General features: G+C 40.4%; 1 protein-coding gene across 2 annotated transcripts in view; it reads right to left on the bottom strand.

Annotated features, from left to right (window-relative positions):
* scube3 (signal peptide, CUB domain and EGF like domain containing 3) overlaps window positions 1-10305 on the bottom strand; it is a 96829-nt gene extending 86524 nt beyond the window's left edge. The window contains exon 1 of one of the 2 annotated variants that reach the window (XM_011477411.3): window positions 9825-10305. In XM_011477411.3, coding sequence (XP_011475713.1) covers window positions 9825-9924 — 100 coding nt within the window. In that variant the 5' untranslated portion in view covers window positions 9925-10305. The remainder of the gene's footprint in view (window positions 1-9824) is intronic. The other variant, XM_011477412.3, reaches the window with a different exon arrangement.
* Window positions 10306-15051: the final 4746 nt, after the last annotated feature.

The following is a 15051-nucleotide window of genomic DNA, read 5'->3' on the forward strand; positions in this document are numbered from 1 at the left end:
GCAGACGAAAAAGTGCAGTTTGAAAATTTGAAAATACACTGGGCGGGCCACAAGCTCCTTGCTCTGCCCCATTCGGATGAATCCACATGCAGACAATTAAATTCATGTAAGTCTTTTTCTTCCTAGACAGAGCTGCAATCTGGCAAAAAAACTGTACAGCTTGATGGCTCTGATATTGCTCCTCAGTTTTGTTGCACCGGTGATGTTAGGTTGGGGATGTTAGGGGATGATGCTAGCAGGAGAGAGTGTAAACAGATGGATGAAGGGCAATGAAAGACCGAGAGGGGAGGCGGGGTTTTTCTATGACAATGGTCCCGCCCACAATTTCGTATGAACAATTGCCGCTCTGTAGAACCTATGTAATGGAAAACATAACAGGTTTTTTTTGGCTAAAAACTGCAAATTCATGACTGTAGAAAAACACTGAGCATAAAAAAGAACATGGGAAAGACAATAACATCACAACACTAACAGCATAAACTCTTAACATTTTAAGACTATACTTTTATTTATGAAATAGTAACTTAAAAACTGGAAACAATTGGGGAAAAATGTCCCTGTTGCAACTGTCTACTTATCATTGTTATTAATTGCTTTGGACTTGCAAGAAAGGTGACATTTTTCAGAAACATTCAAAAGATATCAAAATGACAAACTACAAAAAAGTGCAAGAGTATTTTAAACTTTCTTTTGAGAATTCCATTTAGAAATGTCACCTCAGTTGTAACAGATTTGTGAATTTCTTAGTACAAAGTGACTGAAGGATAAATGAACCGGTTCTGTGGTGTCCTTATGTGGTGCCAGTTAATATGATTACATGGTTAAAAGCTATAAAGCATTCGACCCATTGTTTTCCCGTTTTGTCATTATTTCTTTCTTTTTTACAGTATCTTCCACCATTTTTTGCCGCTTAACTCCTTCTACAATTATTCAGCTATTTTAACCATGTTTTGCCTCCATTGAAACACATGGGGAATCCTTGGTGCAGAAGCTCGCTGGTTTGATACTGGCATTTTTCACGAAAATTTCCTTTTTTGTTGTGCAGTTTTCACTTTATTTATGGTCAACTATGATGATTTTTTTTTTTTTTGCCAATTGTTACCCTTTAAGTTTCATTTTCCTTCTGCAATATAGCATTCAGCTCCTAGTTTTTTTAAGTGTTTCAATCGTTTGTGTTTTGTAGGTCACTTTGACCATTTTTATTTTAACTAGCAGGTAACTTAAATTGCTACTACAGTATACTAATGATTTTAAAGTGCCAAGACTAAAGACTATTTGTTCATGTTTTGCAAAACAATGTGTTTCTTTGTAAGTATGCAGAAAACTATTAGCAAAAAGCAAAGAAAAGCACACATCTGAAATGCTCCTATTAAAATTCTAGGTGGAAAACCTTGAGTTGGTGAGTCAAATTTTTTAAGGCCAGAATCTTTGACACTCCGCTGCAAAGAGGAAAGCGTCTCGGTTTTACATTCCAGCAGCCAAGATGAAAGTGAGCGGCTGTCCAGAACGAAGCTCCACTAAATCACCTCCAGACAGATTTGACTTTACGTCTGCCTGTAAATATGCTTCTCTCTTGGTAGCCTGTCTACCTTCAGACAAAATTTTAAATGTTTTTTATCAAACTGCATATCATTTAAACTGAGGCCTAGAAATTGCTTTACAAATATTGGAACTTGGAGCCTGAATCCTCTATTTTGGTTCCCATCAAACTGTGATGTGATGAAGTGTCATTTTGGGACATGGAGAGCACTTGTTACCATTTATGCTAAAAATCCCTCAGCGCTACACCGCTCTGGGACAAAAGCATATCAAGTGTTTTCAACACCTCAGTAATGCCAAGATAATAACCTTTCTGCTCTCTCAGCCACTCTGTAACAGCGTGTACAGTTTTACTGGAGCACCACTTGTGAGGTGGTTGCTTCAGAGTGTGTGAATAGATTGGGGAGAAGAAGCTGTTCAGTCATCAGCAGGTGACCAGGGACCAATGTGAGGCTCAAAGTGTCCTAGTCGGATCAAAAGAAGAACTTTCTGACCCAGACTGCCTGCTGCAGATAATGAAGAGGAAGAGAGACACTTTGGTGTTTATGAAATTATTTTTAAATAAAAATAATACGTTACAGATTAGGATTTATTATCTTTTTCATCTAAAGTTCAAAAAGAAACCAAATATTTTGACTGTAAAAACATCTAAACTGCAATACTTATTGCAATTGGCGCTCAAATATACAAACAGACTGAACACAAATATTAAATTTATTTTTAACTAATAAGCTGAAAATGATTGCAGACTGCAACAAAAACATTTGACATATTTTTTAGAGTATGTCATGTTTTTTTTTGTTTTTTTTTTGCATAGTCTAGCCGGGGGTGCGACTTATCCTCAGGTGCGACTTATATGTGATTTAAAAAAGAAATAGCACCACCCACTAGTGGGCACTGTAGGTGTGTAATAGTATTTGCTACTGACAACAACGCAGTCGAAGAGGCACTGCTCAGTCTTACGCTGGGGCTGACGGAATTGTTCTAAAGCGACACAGAGGAGGAAGAAGGATTTAGTGATTCGATGTAATATAAAGAGTTTAGTTGACTTGTTAGCATATTCTTTATGCTGTGGTTATCTGAATAACTGTTCATATGTTGCACTAATATTCTAGATTCCTTTCATGAAGCTAAATAAGCATCAATGTGTTGTGGTAGTGAACGTGCAGATATTCAGCCTAATATTGTTTTTTATTCCATTATTATGATTTGCCTTTCAAGATGAAATGTCCGTTCTTGGTCCTGTATTTTGTTAAATAAATTTCTCCCAAAAGTGCGACTAGTATAGGATTTTTTTTCTTCATTATGCACTCTTTGGCTGCTACTTATAGTCCTAATCAATTTATAATCTGAAAAATACTGTATGCTTTTTGTTTGCCTGCCACATGGATCTAGTCTCTACCCAAGAAGAGTTTCTATTACCTCTGCATTTGAATCAATGACTACAGTCAAAGATAAATGCTAAAGTGTTTTTGAAATGACGAAGCTTTATAACTGGCCATATTTACAAGAGGAAATGCACTTGACCCTATTTCTCCTGTCCTCTGTGTAAACTGCAGAAGAAGGCCAAGACTGAGTAAGAAAAATAATAATTATAAAAAATCAAAACCCATTTTCACATTCATAAGGGTTGACCCTGAGTTTTGAAAATGGTTACAGCCCATGCACTCACTCAAAGATACATATATCCATGCAGAAGTACCCATTTACTAATAAAAATCAATATCAGTAAGCATATTCCTATATTTAATGAGTCCTATCACTTTTATTATTATTAATAATACAAGAATGACAGCTCTTCAAAGTGAGTAAACCAGCACTAGGTTAATTAAATAAATAAGAAGAATGGCTGAAACTGATAAAATAAGTGAAAAAACAAAACCCATAAAAGCTCAACATGATAAAACTAAAACACAAATGAAATGAAAAACAATAACAAGAGTTTAGCATGAAGCAATTTCCACTGTGGGTTCAATATGATGAGAGAAGTATTAAAGCAACAAAGCAGTTGTAGTTAATTAGTTATTTCAACCAGGTAGGAAATTTAATGGGAGCGAGGACGGAGCAGTAGCAGAGAACCTGACAAATAAACAAGATAACTGAAAAAAAAAACATTAATAAAACTGTACGAACAAAACAAACAAATGAACAGATACTTACTGTACCCCACCATCAAAAAGGCCACACCTAGATGACCCTAAAATACCACTGTACCAGGTGAAAGGAAAAGAGGGTAGGTTTTGAACTAAAAAATAAAACAAACGGAAACCAGTCAAAGTAATGTAGCCATAGTCAAACCCGATCCTACCACTGACTGAATAGAGCAGTAACCGTCCAGTCATGTGACAAGCCAAGAAATTTAAAATCAGGGGAGGTGCTCAGCAATTCAGACCATAAATAAGGTAAGTTAAATGATCAGGTAGGTAAAAGAAAGTTACATAATCAGGCACAAACAGTAGAGTTTGGTCAAGGTCAAATGGGTCAGGAACTATACGAACAAGATAATGAATGGCTCTACCATCCATAAACACAAATGTGTGTCTGAATTATCACACACACAAATAATATTCCACCAATTTTTTTCTCCAAAATGCATTTCTGTGACCCTGTTGGCAAAAGTCTCAGATCAAAGAAGAAGAGACACAAGATATTCAAAAGGAAACAGAACAGTCTTTTGCAGAATTCAACTCAAACAAAAGATGCAGAAAGGGTAGATATTATAGCACTCCGTGGTCAACTGAAAATGTACTTTCCTGGCAAATAATTCGGGACATGAAATATGTTTAGTCTCACAGTCCTAAACTTTAGGTAACATCAAATTAAAAAGTTCATTTTTTGTGTGTGTGTGTACAATAATTAATCTACAACAGCAGCCTAAATCATCCATAGAACAGTAATGGCAGGGAAAACAAGAATTTACAGCACAAAGTCATTTCACAAACATGCTGCCTGGGCTTTAGTCTGGCTTCTTTAACATAGTTATCGCTCCAAATTGAATCTTGTAACCACAAAAAATCGTAGGATTTGATTGTCCTCTCGCCTCTCAGAAAGGATGCTCTGTTATTTTCTGTTCTAAAGAAGATGCTACAGTAGCACCAGACTACTTCTATTTGAAAATGCTTAACTTAAACATCCTCTGTAAAGAAAAAAATAACCATCTCTTTAAACGATATAGTTATTTCTACGCAATGCTACTCAAGAAGGCTTCATCTGTTTTTTCCTTTTTAAAAGGAAATGTGCACAGACTTGAGGTAAGGTGACCTTGGCAAAGGGGTTTGACTTTGTTACTGTTAACCTCCTGTAAAACTTAGATTGAACTGAAAAGACCTTCTAAAGTGTCATGTTGAGGAGCATCCCAGTGACCTTTTTGGAGGGGGCGATGTACAGGTGACCTGGACACAAAAATGGTCAGATCTTACAGTCAGGAAACAACTTTAATGGGTGGATAATGCTGGAGGTCAGAGGCAGGGTGAAGGAGACTTAAATGTTTTGTGTTTCAGTCAGCTGATAAGTGTTGATCGTGTAAATGGTCGAGGAGTCACAGTATGTCAGTGTATGTTAGGTGCCACCTGCGACATCTCTGTTGCTAAAGGGTTAATGCAATTCTTTAGGTCCAACTCCAATCCTCTTTTGATCTATTTTAACGTCTTCCCAGTGGGGTTTTAATGCCGTTTTTTAGCTAAATCAAAAAACCTGTCATTTTCTGGGACAAGGTTTCTTGGAGCGGCTTTAATTCAACAGAAATTCACCTCTGAGTTGCGAGTGGGACTGTTTGCGCGGAGTAAGCCTGTCCCCACTTCACATTGTCCCTTTGTTCACACTCTTTTCCACTAGCTTACAGTCTCCCACAACCCCTAATTTAACATTAGTGGTGCAACAAAAATAAAGAGCAATTTTAGAGCTATGCATACGTACAGTTTTGAACTAAATGCCAGCTCAGACTAAGAAAATAAACATGGATGTATTCTTTTCCATCTGCACCTGATTCACAACAATTTGAATAAAGAAATACTCAGAAATGTCGTTGTAATCATAATTCTCTCAACATGTGTCGTCCATCATGTGTTAAACACCAAAAACATTTGTCAATAGGTGGAAATTTAGGTAGAAGATAAGAAAGGTAACAGAAGAAGTGTGCATGCGCCAAAAGGCGTGAGTGTCTTCCAACTGTTCTGGATGCAGAAAAAAATAACTTAATAGTAGCTCAAGACTTAACCTTTTTATTCATCGACATAATAAACCGGTGACCAGAATGCATGTGTATTCCGCCTACCACCCTCCTTTCATCTTGTTGGTGAGGATATCTTTTGCTACAAGGCAGAACATTTTAGAGAATAACAGGCCTGGAATGGTGATATCCTGCTACATTGGCAAGGCCCACAGCGACAACATTTATTCCACACTTAACAGACTGAAGGTAAAACTTTTGCAATTGCATAAGTGGGCTGATGAAAGAGTGTCACAGCATGTTGCAGCATTGAGAGCTCTGGACGCAAATTCGGGGAAAACTGGGACAACTGTTCATCTCACACGCTGATCTCAGTGCTGCTGAAAACAAACTGTTGCTGGAAGAAAATCTGAAGTTGTAATGACTTTCTCAGGACAATCGCCGGGCAATTCAAAAAGCTTCACTTCTTTCATCATCAGAATGAGCTCCGCAGGAGAGGAGATTAACATGTGTGTCCCCCAAGTTTTCTGCCCAAAAAAGCTTACACTAAACAATGAAAAAGCTTTAGATGTCGTTTCAAAGCGCATTTAGCAAATGACAAACACTGGCCAGCTGCATCTGCAAGATGCAACAACTCTGGAAAAAAGGAGATATTGCCAAAATGTGTAGATCTGCATCTAGTAAAGTGAGAGAAGTTTGTGTTCTAGAAAGGACCCATTTGTTAAAATCTCCAAACTAAACCACAAGCAGTGTAAAGTTAGATATCTGAGCCACTTGAGGATTCTGAATTCGAACTATTTCGACAGTCTCTGACATCATCCAGTGGGGATCTGAATGGTGACACTGAAACCTGCAGTGGGGCAAATACGTGTTGAAGTTTACTCCGCCCACTTAAGCAGGTTTGAAAATTGGAAATGGGATGAAAGAAAGTAAAGTTTGAAGGGGTCCCCCATGGCTGACTAGTCTGCCAATCAAAAGAAAATGTGCAAAGTTGAGCTAAGAACAATCATAAAGATTCATTTTTATCCCCCTCCACAAACACAGTTGGTATGGATAAGAAATAGAGCAAAAATTATGATATAAAAATATGAACCAGACTATAAATAAATGAATTTTATGTCTGTGAGATTTTTTAACATGTGGATCCATAGAAAGTCTTTTCTGCAACCTGCCTCTAGTGGTATTTTAGGAAACTGCAACTTTTGGGACTTCCTGGTTGGTTCCAAGTTTGGGTACGGACGGCGGGGCTTGAGCCAGCAAAAATACCAGCCATTTAGGGCATTTATTCTTTTTTTTAACTCAAGATAGGATTTAGTAAGCACAATTGTTGCCCTTTCACATGCAGAAACGAATGTGTTACTTTTAAAATGATGCTTTTTTGCATTTTTTTTATTTTAGAGGAACAAAAATCCCTCATGTGTTCGGCCGTTTCACCCACTTTTCAAATCTTCTGTACACACATCAAACATTCAGGTTAAGTTACACAGTATGTAGCTGCAGAGATGGATCTGTCCACAAATTAGGATTGTTTCATATTAAGTTTAAAATAAAGTTCATTTTTAAATATAAACAGTATCATTTTACTGATATTGTTTTATTTAAGACCTATAAGGTTGTATTTCTCCTCCTTTATTTCTACTTTAAAAATTTCATTTAAGTGATATTGAAGCATCTTTGACATTTTTTGTTGTTTTTTAAATTTAGTATAATATTCAGTAGTTTTGGCGAAGCTTATTAGATATACTCTCTGTTAGATTGAGTTGCTTCCTATATAAAAACAAAGTTTGCATTTTGCATTTGATCATGGTTACTTAGCCGGCACCTCCTACATTCTAAGTGACCCTCTGTGCAACAAGTTTGAAAAACCCAGGTCTAAATCATGAACAAAGATCACACAAAGGTGATTATCTAAAGATGGATGTTTAAAGATGCTTTAAAGATGTCATAAAACACAAAAACCCATAAGTCTGATAGCTGGAAGACAGTGACTGATGTACCATCCATTTGGTTTCTTTAACAAAAGTTTTCTAAACTTTTGTTTGCCAATGTACAAAGCATTCTTTGTGTGGAACTGCAGCTCTTTATGCCAAGAAATAATAAGTATATATATATATATATATATATATATATATATATATATATATATATATATATATATATATATATATATAAAGGGAAAGCTGCACTTGTCTTTTTTTGTGTGTGCTAAAGATACAATCAGCACATTGGCTCCCAGGGACCTCCAACAGGGGGTTTAATGCAGTCGTCGCCTGTGGCTGACAAAGAAAAACTGCAGCTACTTCATTAAATGCCAAGGAAAGGAAGCAGGGACAAAGCAAACAAAGCAAGAGAAGAGGGCTGAGTAAGTGACTGAGGGTTGGGGGATTTCTTCTTCCCTTTCCATCGGTTCCTTAGAGGAGACTCAGTCAGCATCTCAAGGTAAGCCTCCCCATCACTTGGGCCTCATATTGCCGAGGCTACTTGGTTCCCACAGTGTGTCAGGGCTCCAAAGTGGCCTTCCTCCCCGCTTCAGCAGCCCTGCGTCTTTAGACCCCCAGGCCCCAGAGCAGAGGTTACACCAACACAACCAGCCACAGCAGCATGTCAGCCCAACACCAACCGTTGCCTTGGTGCCGGTGTATTAGCAAAGAGCTCCCGACTCTGTTTGGAGGAAAAGACAGAGACAGAGTTCCTGACTCTGCCTGAAGGAAAGTGATTTGCCATGACGTATACGGCTCCCCTCTTTCATTTACTCCTCACTTGTAGCTGCTCGCTGTATCTCTTCCTCTGTGCATTTAATTTCTCCCGATTCGCTGCACTCATTTTTCCCTTCCTTGTCATTCCACCACCACATCCTCAAATCCTCCTTCCATCCCTTGCTCCTTCACTCCCCCCCCCCCCCTTTTTTTTTGAGCAATGACTGGTGGCAGAATGCAGTGCCTTGATTAGACTGACACTGATGAAAGGCAACATCTGTATTGAATAAATACTGTCCCCCGTTCTCTGCCATCCCATGGTACTTCCTTTTTTTTGTTGTTGCTGTTTTCAAAATAAACTCCATCTTACAGGCTTTTCAGTGCACCAGAGTTGCCATCAACTTCAAAACACATTTTGGCATTTCAGCCTGACAGGAAAAGTCTCCCCCAAAGAACAAGGACAAATGCGTCAGTGCCTCCGCACCGACAAACAGGGACATTGTCCACCGGGCTTCAACAAACAGGTGCATGGCATTACCGAGCGTCTCACACGCTGCAGCATTCCGCAGCACAAGGAAGTGTGTAATCGATGTTGTGGAAAATAAAGTGAGAAAAAAAGTAGTTCTAATTGCAAAATGTAAATATTGAGTTTTCCCACAAGTGGGGGCAGACCACCCAGGATGCAAAACAGTTACCCGCCCCCTTTCTCTCTCTTTTTCTCACTCTCTTCTTGGCTTGTCGGTCGCCCCATAGATATCTTTTTTTTTTTTTTGTGAAACATCACCAACCACAATTGACACTCTCACACAAACCATGATGTGTCTTTGCATGCAAATACTTTCTGGCTTGGATTTGGGGAGAGGGAGGGGGGGGATGAAAACCTGGTGGGAGGCAGCTGACTGGACCCCGGTCTCTCATTCCTGAAAGGTTGCTCTGCTCTGAATGATTTCTTACAGGATGAGTGGACATTAGAGAGCGGCCAGCTTGGCAGGACAGGACTGAATCGTTGCAGGGTCTGACACACAGACACTCCTCCAGGACTGTTACAGGCTGGTGTCAAATACTTGTCTGGGCTGTGACAAATACCTCCTGGCAGTCTCCTTCCAATTACCTGCAGGACTGGCTATGAAACATAACTGTTTGCCTGAAGATCAAAGGCCGGGGCCACGGTCTCCAACAAGGGCAGACTCACAGGAAACTTCATTTCAGTCTTTTCATCCAATCTGCATGAATATGAGCAACTTTGCATGCTGACACTTCAGGAAAAGGCTGTGAAATAAATGGAATGAAGCACTGGCACAAAGGAGAGCATGCGTTTGAGCCAAAATGAAAAGAAATGGATCCATTCTTTCAAAATGCATCTTTTAAAAAAAAAATTACATTTTAAGCTTCAATTTTTTTAAACATAAGAAATAACCTACCTTGAGTGGTTTTACTTCCTGAAGCTGACTGCTGGACAAAAGCGACCAAGCAGAAGCCCACAAATCCAACGCTTGCTCGTATCAAAGCGTGCAGATACATGGTAACTTTGACTGTAGTTCTACAGCACCACTTTCGGAGGATCTACGGCGCACCGGAGGACAGACAGACAGACACGGGCGCGTTTGGAGTTAAATGTCTCTTGTTATTCCCTCTGAGTCCGAGCGCCCTGCTGATTGAACATCGGACGATCCCTTTCTTTCTTCTCTTTCTTTTCCCCTCACCGGCTGCTTATTTGAGTTTGGAGTGATCCGTCAGGAGGACAGCCCGGCAACGCGGAGCGCAGGAAGGCTCTTCTGTTGTCATGTTGCGAGCCCAGACCCGGTGTCAATTTAAGAAAGAGAGAGGGAGAGAGGAAGAGAGATTATGGCAAGCTCGAAAGGGGGAGGAGAGAGCTGGGACGCGTCCACGCCGCGCCGCACCGCGCCGCGCCGCGCCGCGCTCCGGACGCAGCGCCTGTTCTCCTCTGGGGAGGGGAAGGGAGGGAAAGGGGGAGGCTCATTTGGTTCCCCCCTTTTTGTTCTGCAGGGCTTTCCACGCTAACACCGCTTTGATTCAAAAGAAAAGCGGGCTCCACGGTGCCGGTTACCTGCGCAAAACCCAAGTTGTGGCGCAAGCTTGGAAAATGCAGAGATGGATGATGCTGTAGACCAGGCATGTCCAAAGTCCGGCCTGTGGGCAAAGTGCTGCAATTTTTTCAAATTTATATCAGCCTAAAGGCAACTCTCATAAAATTAATAATATGGAGCCCCCGGCACTTTCTAAGAACTATGATTTATTGACTCCAATTGGCTAAGTTACCTTATAAGCTACTGTAAACTTGCTGCTACAACCTGTGGCTATTAACCTTTAGATCCTCCAGTGTTATAAAAACATTCCTAGTGCCGTTTTAATCATAATTATTTTGATTTGGCCAAAATCAAAAAGCCTGTCTCATTTTCTAGGACATAGTTTCTGCAGAGAGGCAGGACTTCAGTAGAAATTCACATCTGAGTTTTTGGCAGGACTGTTAGCAGAGTGAGCCTTCCCTCATCTCCCAAGATCTCTTTGTTTTACACTTTGTTTACAGTTTACAGCCCTCACAACCCCAATCTAACATTACTGGTCCATCGATATTGGAGCTATCCAGCTGTACAGTTCTGAGCCATGCAGCTCAGACGAGGAAATCAAAGACGTACATATATCTATTTGTCTTTAATCGGATGAATGGAGAGAAGCAGGGAGCTTGTGGCCCGCCAATTGTAATTTGTACCTACAACTACAAGCTTTTTCAAATTGCATTTTTCATCCGCTCCTTATTCACAAGGATTTCAATATAGAAACTCTCAGAAATGCAACTTTAATCTTAATTTTCTTTATTCCATCATGAGAGAAGTGTCACAAGGACACGTTAAAATACCAAAAACAGGATTTTCCTTGGAGTGGGTCTTTAATGGCCAAACAAGAAGAACATAATTATTTGTTTTACTACGATAAATAGTGTTTTGTGCTTCCGAATAAAATAACACTTTGTGCTATTTTCCTGATCACATGATTTCAAATTTAAAGGTTTACACAATATGAACCCAGATTTCATTTTAACGAAGAATTTTTCCAGACAGACCTTTTCTTGATTTTATTTCTAGTCTTCAAATATGAAATTTACAATAATTTAATAGGTTAATATGAATTTTGGATTTATTTCCATTAAGTATCCTATTGCAATATAATTAACATTGAATAGTTTGTTTGCAATTGCTGTTTTTTCAAGGGTTTAAAGAATCCAGGCCGATTCTCACACATTTTCACTCACCAAATTTGGTCCTTGGAAAAGTCCGGACACCATGGTGTAGACACTCGGGAGAATTAGAAACTTTGTAATGATTAATAAACTTCTATGGAAGCTGCAGGGCTTTAATTGGCCTGCCCAGCATACTGATCATGTATTAAAACCTGTCATAAAATTAGAAAAAGTAATAGCTACACTGGTACAATTCCGTTTCCTCATTTCAGATCATTTTATTCTTCATATCATCCTCACTCAGAGGTGAATTGGGGTTCTTGTGCAATTACTTATCCTATTTTACTCCTGAAGCTGGTCCTGCATGAACAACTCCAGCATTACTTGCATAAAAAATTATCTTTATCACATAAAACGTCACTTAGTGCATTAACTATACCAGCTGCTTAGAATACTGTTAAAGATGAATCATTTCCTCGTGTATAACAACCGATAATCAGTCATTGTTTACAGGAACCTTGGTGAAAGATTTATGCGATTCATCTGGAAATCAAACACAAAAATCTGGATGAAGATTGTATTTTCTGTCATCTGGTTTGAAAATCCAGCCAGCGCCATGTCAGCATGGAGTTTTCCCCTGCAGGGGATTTAGCTCAATTGCCACATTTTCTCTTTCCATGAGGATTTTCTTTCTTCCTTTCAATAGTTTGCAAAGCCTTTTCCAGCGCCAAAACTCAGTAGATTCCTGTATGCATTTGTCAAGTTGTGTAACTAGACAGAAATAGGGAGGAAAGTCATTAAACTAGACAAAGAAAAAGTTTTTAAGACTTTTTTTACCATAAATTTGGGGATGAATTTGCATACTGTTCCCTTCATGAGGGAATAGTGTTAAACATAAACTAAAAAAAGGGGAAAAAATTTGAAAAGAAAGAACCCAACATAATCCCCAACTGCTCAAACACAGCTGCCACAGCCAGAATCCTCCTTCAGAAGGCTGATTTATGGGCAAATTATTTTTGAAAAACATTCTTGTTAAACCCAAATTGATGTTTTGCGTCTGAGACAACCATCTTCTGGATAATCTGTGACCAGACAAGTCTGCCTTCCAAGTCTTAAGATTGGCTAATTAAAACAAAAACGACATAGTTATCAAGAACCTATCCCAAATTTGCATTGCAATTCTGCAGTGTAAGCAAAGGTTAAGCTACGTTCACACCGCCCTCAGCAATGTGCATTCAAGTGACCACTTCCAATGAAAAGGCTGTCTAAACGTGCGTTTCCGGCTTCTGCGTTCAAAACTCTTGCAATCAGGTGTAGCTGTGCAAGTTTTTTACGACCATTTTTGGGCTCTATGTACAAAACAGACGTCCACTGAATGCATGTTGAAAGTTGAAGCAGGTTGAATTTTGACCAGTCAGGGTCTCTGATTTGGTAGTGACGTATATGTTAGATAGATTAGAATAGATTTCCTTTTTTTGTCATTGTCCGTTGTACAATGAAATTGAAGCATCACCATTTCAGTGCAAGAATGACAAAAAAACAAAATATAATATTAAATAAATCAGTATGTACAACACATACAAGTGTGCAAATATAAACTGTAATATAGAATGTCCAAGATTTGTTTGCAAAACTGCACACAAAATTGTGTGCAAACATGTCAGATGTGCAAGAGGTGGCATTGAGGTAGAGTGTTGACGTTGGGTAACACTTAAGTGGAAAGCAGTATGGATAAGCATATACACACATATATAAGCGTGTACATATGAGTGTGCTGTTGCCGATTTCATCTGTGCATTTTGGAATTAAGGGATGGTTATTGCCTTGGGGAAGAAACTGTTTTTCAGTCTGTTCGTTTTGCTTCTGATGTCTCGGCAGCGCCTCCCAGAGGGCAGCAGGTCGAAAAAGTCTGAGCGGGGGTGTGAACTGTCCTTGATGATGTTCAGGCTGATGTTGTTCTTCCTGAGGACCCTCAGGAAGTGCAGACACTGCTGAGCCTTTTTGATGTTGGCAGTGGTGTTGGCTGTCCAGGAGAGGTCGGCAGAGATGGTGATGCCGAGGAACCTGAAGGTATGGACCCTCTCCACATGCTCCCCATTAATATGGAGGGGGGCTGGGTCGGTGCCATGCTTCCTGAAGTCGACGATGATCTCCCTGGTTTTGCTGGTGTTCAGGGTGAGGTTGTTCCCTGTGGACACCAGGTTGTCAGCTTCAGGACCTCGTCTCTACAGGCAAACTTCATCAACCCTGGGGATGAGTCCGACCACGATGACGATGACGATGACGATGATGTTGTGGGCTGGACTGCAGTCATGCGTGTAGAGGCAGTACAGCAGGGGGCTTAGCACACAGCCCTGTGGGGCGCCAGTGCTAAGAGTAGAGATGGGGGCAGAGTCTCACAGTCTGTGATCGGTTTGTGAGGAAGTTGTTGATCCAATTGCATGTGAGGGGGTGGGGCAAGAGTGAGCAGATTGTCGCAGAGTCTGTCCGGGATTATTGTGTTGAAGGCGGAACTGTAGTCCACAAAGAGAATCCGGATGTAGCTCTGCTGCTGCTCCAGGTGGTTCAGCGATGAGTGGAGAGCCACGGCCACAGCGTCCTCTGTGGATCTGTTTTTGCGGTATGCAAACTGGTGGGGGTCCAGGTCTGTGGGAAGGTGGTCCCTGATGTGCGGGAGGATTAGCCTTTCAAAGCACTTCATTGTGACCGGAGTGAGGGCCACTGGGTGATGGTCATTATGGCTGGTGGTGAGAGATGTTTTTGGCACAGGGATTATGCTTGCTGATTTCAGGCAGGATGGGATTACTGCTTGGGCCAGGGAGAGGCTAAAGATCTTTGTGAAGGTGGGGGCGAGCTGGTGGGCGCACGCCCTAAGCACTTTGCCAGGTTCTCCATCGGGGCAAGCAGCCTACTTGAGGTTCACTGCTAGGAGCACCCGTCTGACGTCATGCTCCTGTACAGTGAGTGGAGGTGTGCTGGGGCAGGTGGGGGTTGGGGGTGGGGCTGGTGTCGGGTGGATTCATAGCGAGCAAAGAAGCAGTTAAGCCCCTCTGCCCGTGTAGCATCTGGAGCTGCTGTGGACCCATCACAGCCTCTAAAGTTGGTGATGTCTTGAATGCCCTGCCAAACTTCTGGCATCCATTTTAATACATGGAAGTGCCAACCATTTGAAAATCGATAATGGAGGAGAGATTAATATTTGCAGTTTGTGTCCGGCCGGAATTCTATGACACCAGCATAGAGCTGTGAAAGAAAAACCTGGAGCAAGATTCACAAAATTTGCACCGCTTTGACATTTTGTATCAAGTGTTTTCCAACTGTAGGGGACAAAAAGAAGAAGAATTGTTCATTATATTCACCATGTGTGAACGTAGCTTTCCACATTAGTGGTAGCAATTATAGTTTGTTACCAATGTACCTTCAGATTTTATTGCAAAAAATGTTGCATT

Source organism: Oryzias latipes, chromosome 7, assembly GCF_002234675.1.
Source record: "Oryzias latipes chromosome 7, ASM223467v1".
Taxonomy (NCBI): Eukaryota; Metazoa; Chordata; class Actinopteri; order Beloniformes; family Adrianichthyidae; genus Oryzias; species Oryzias latipes.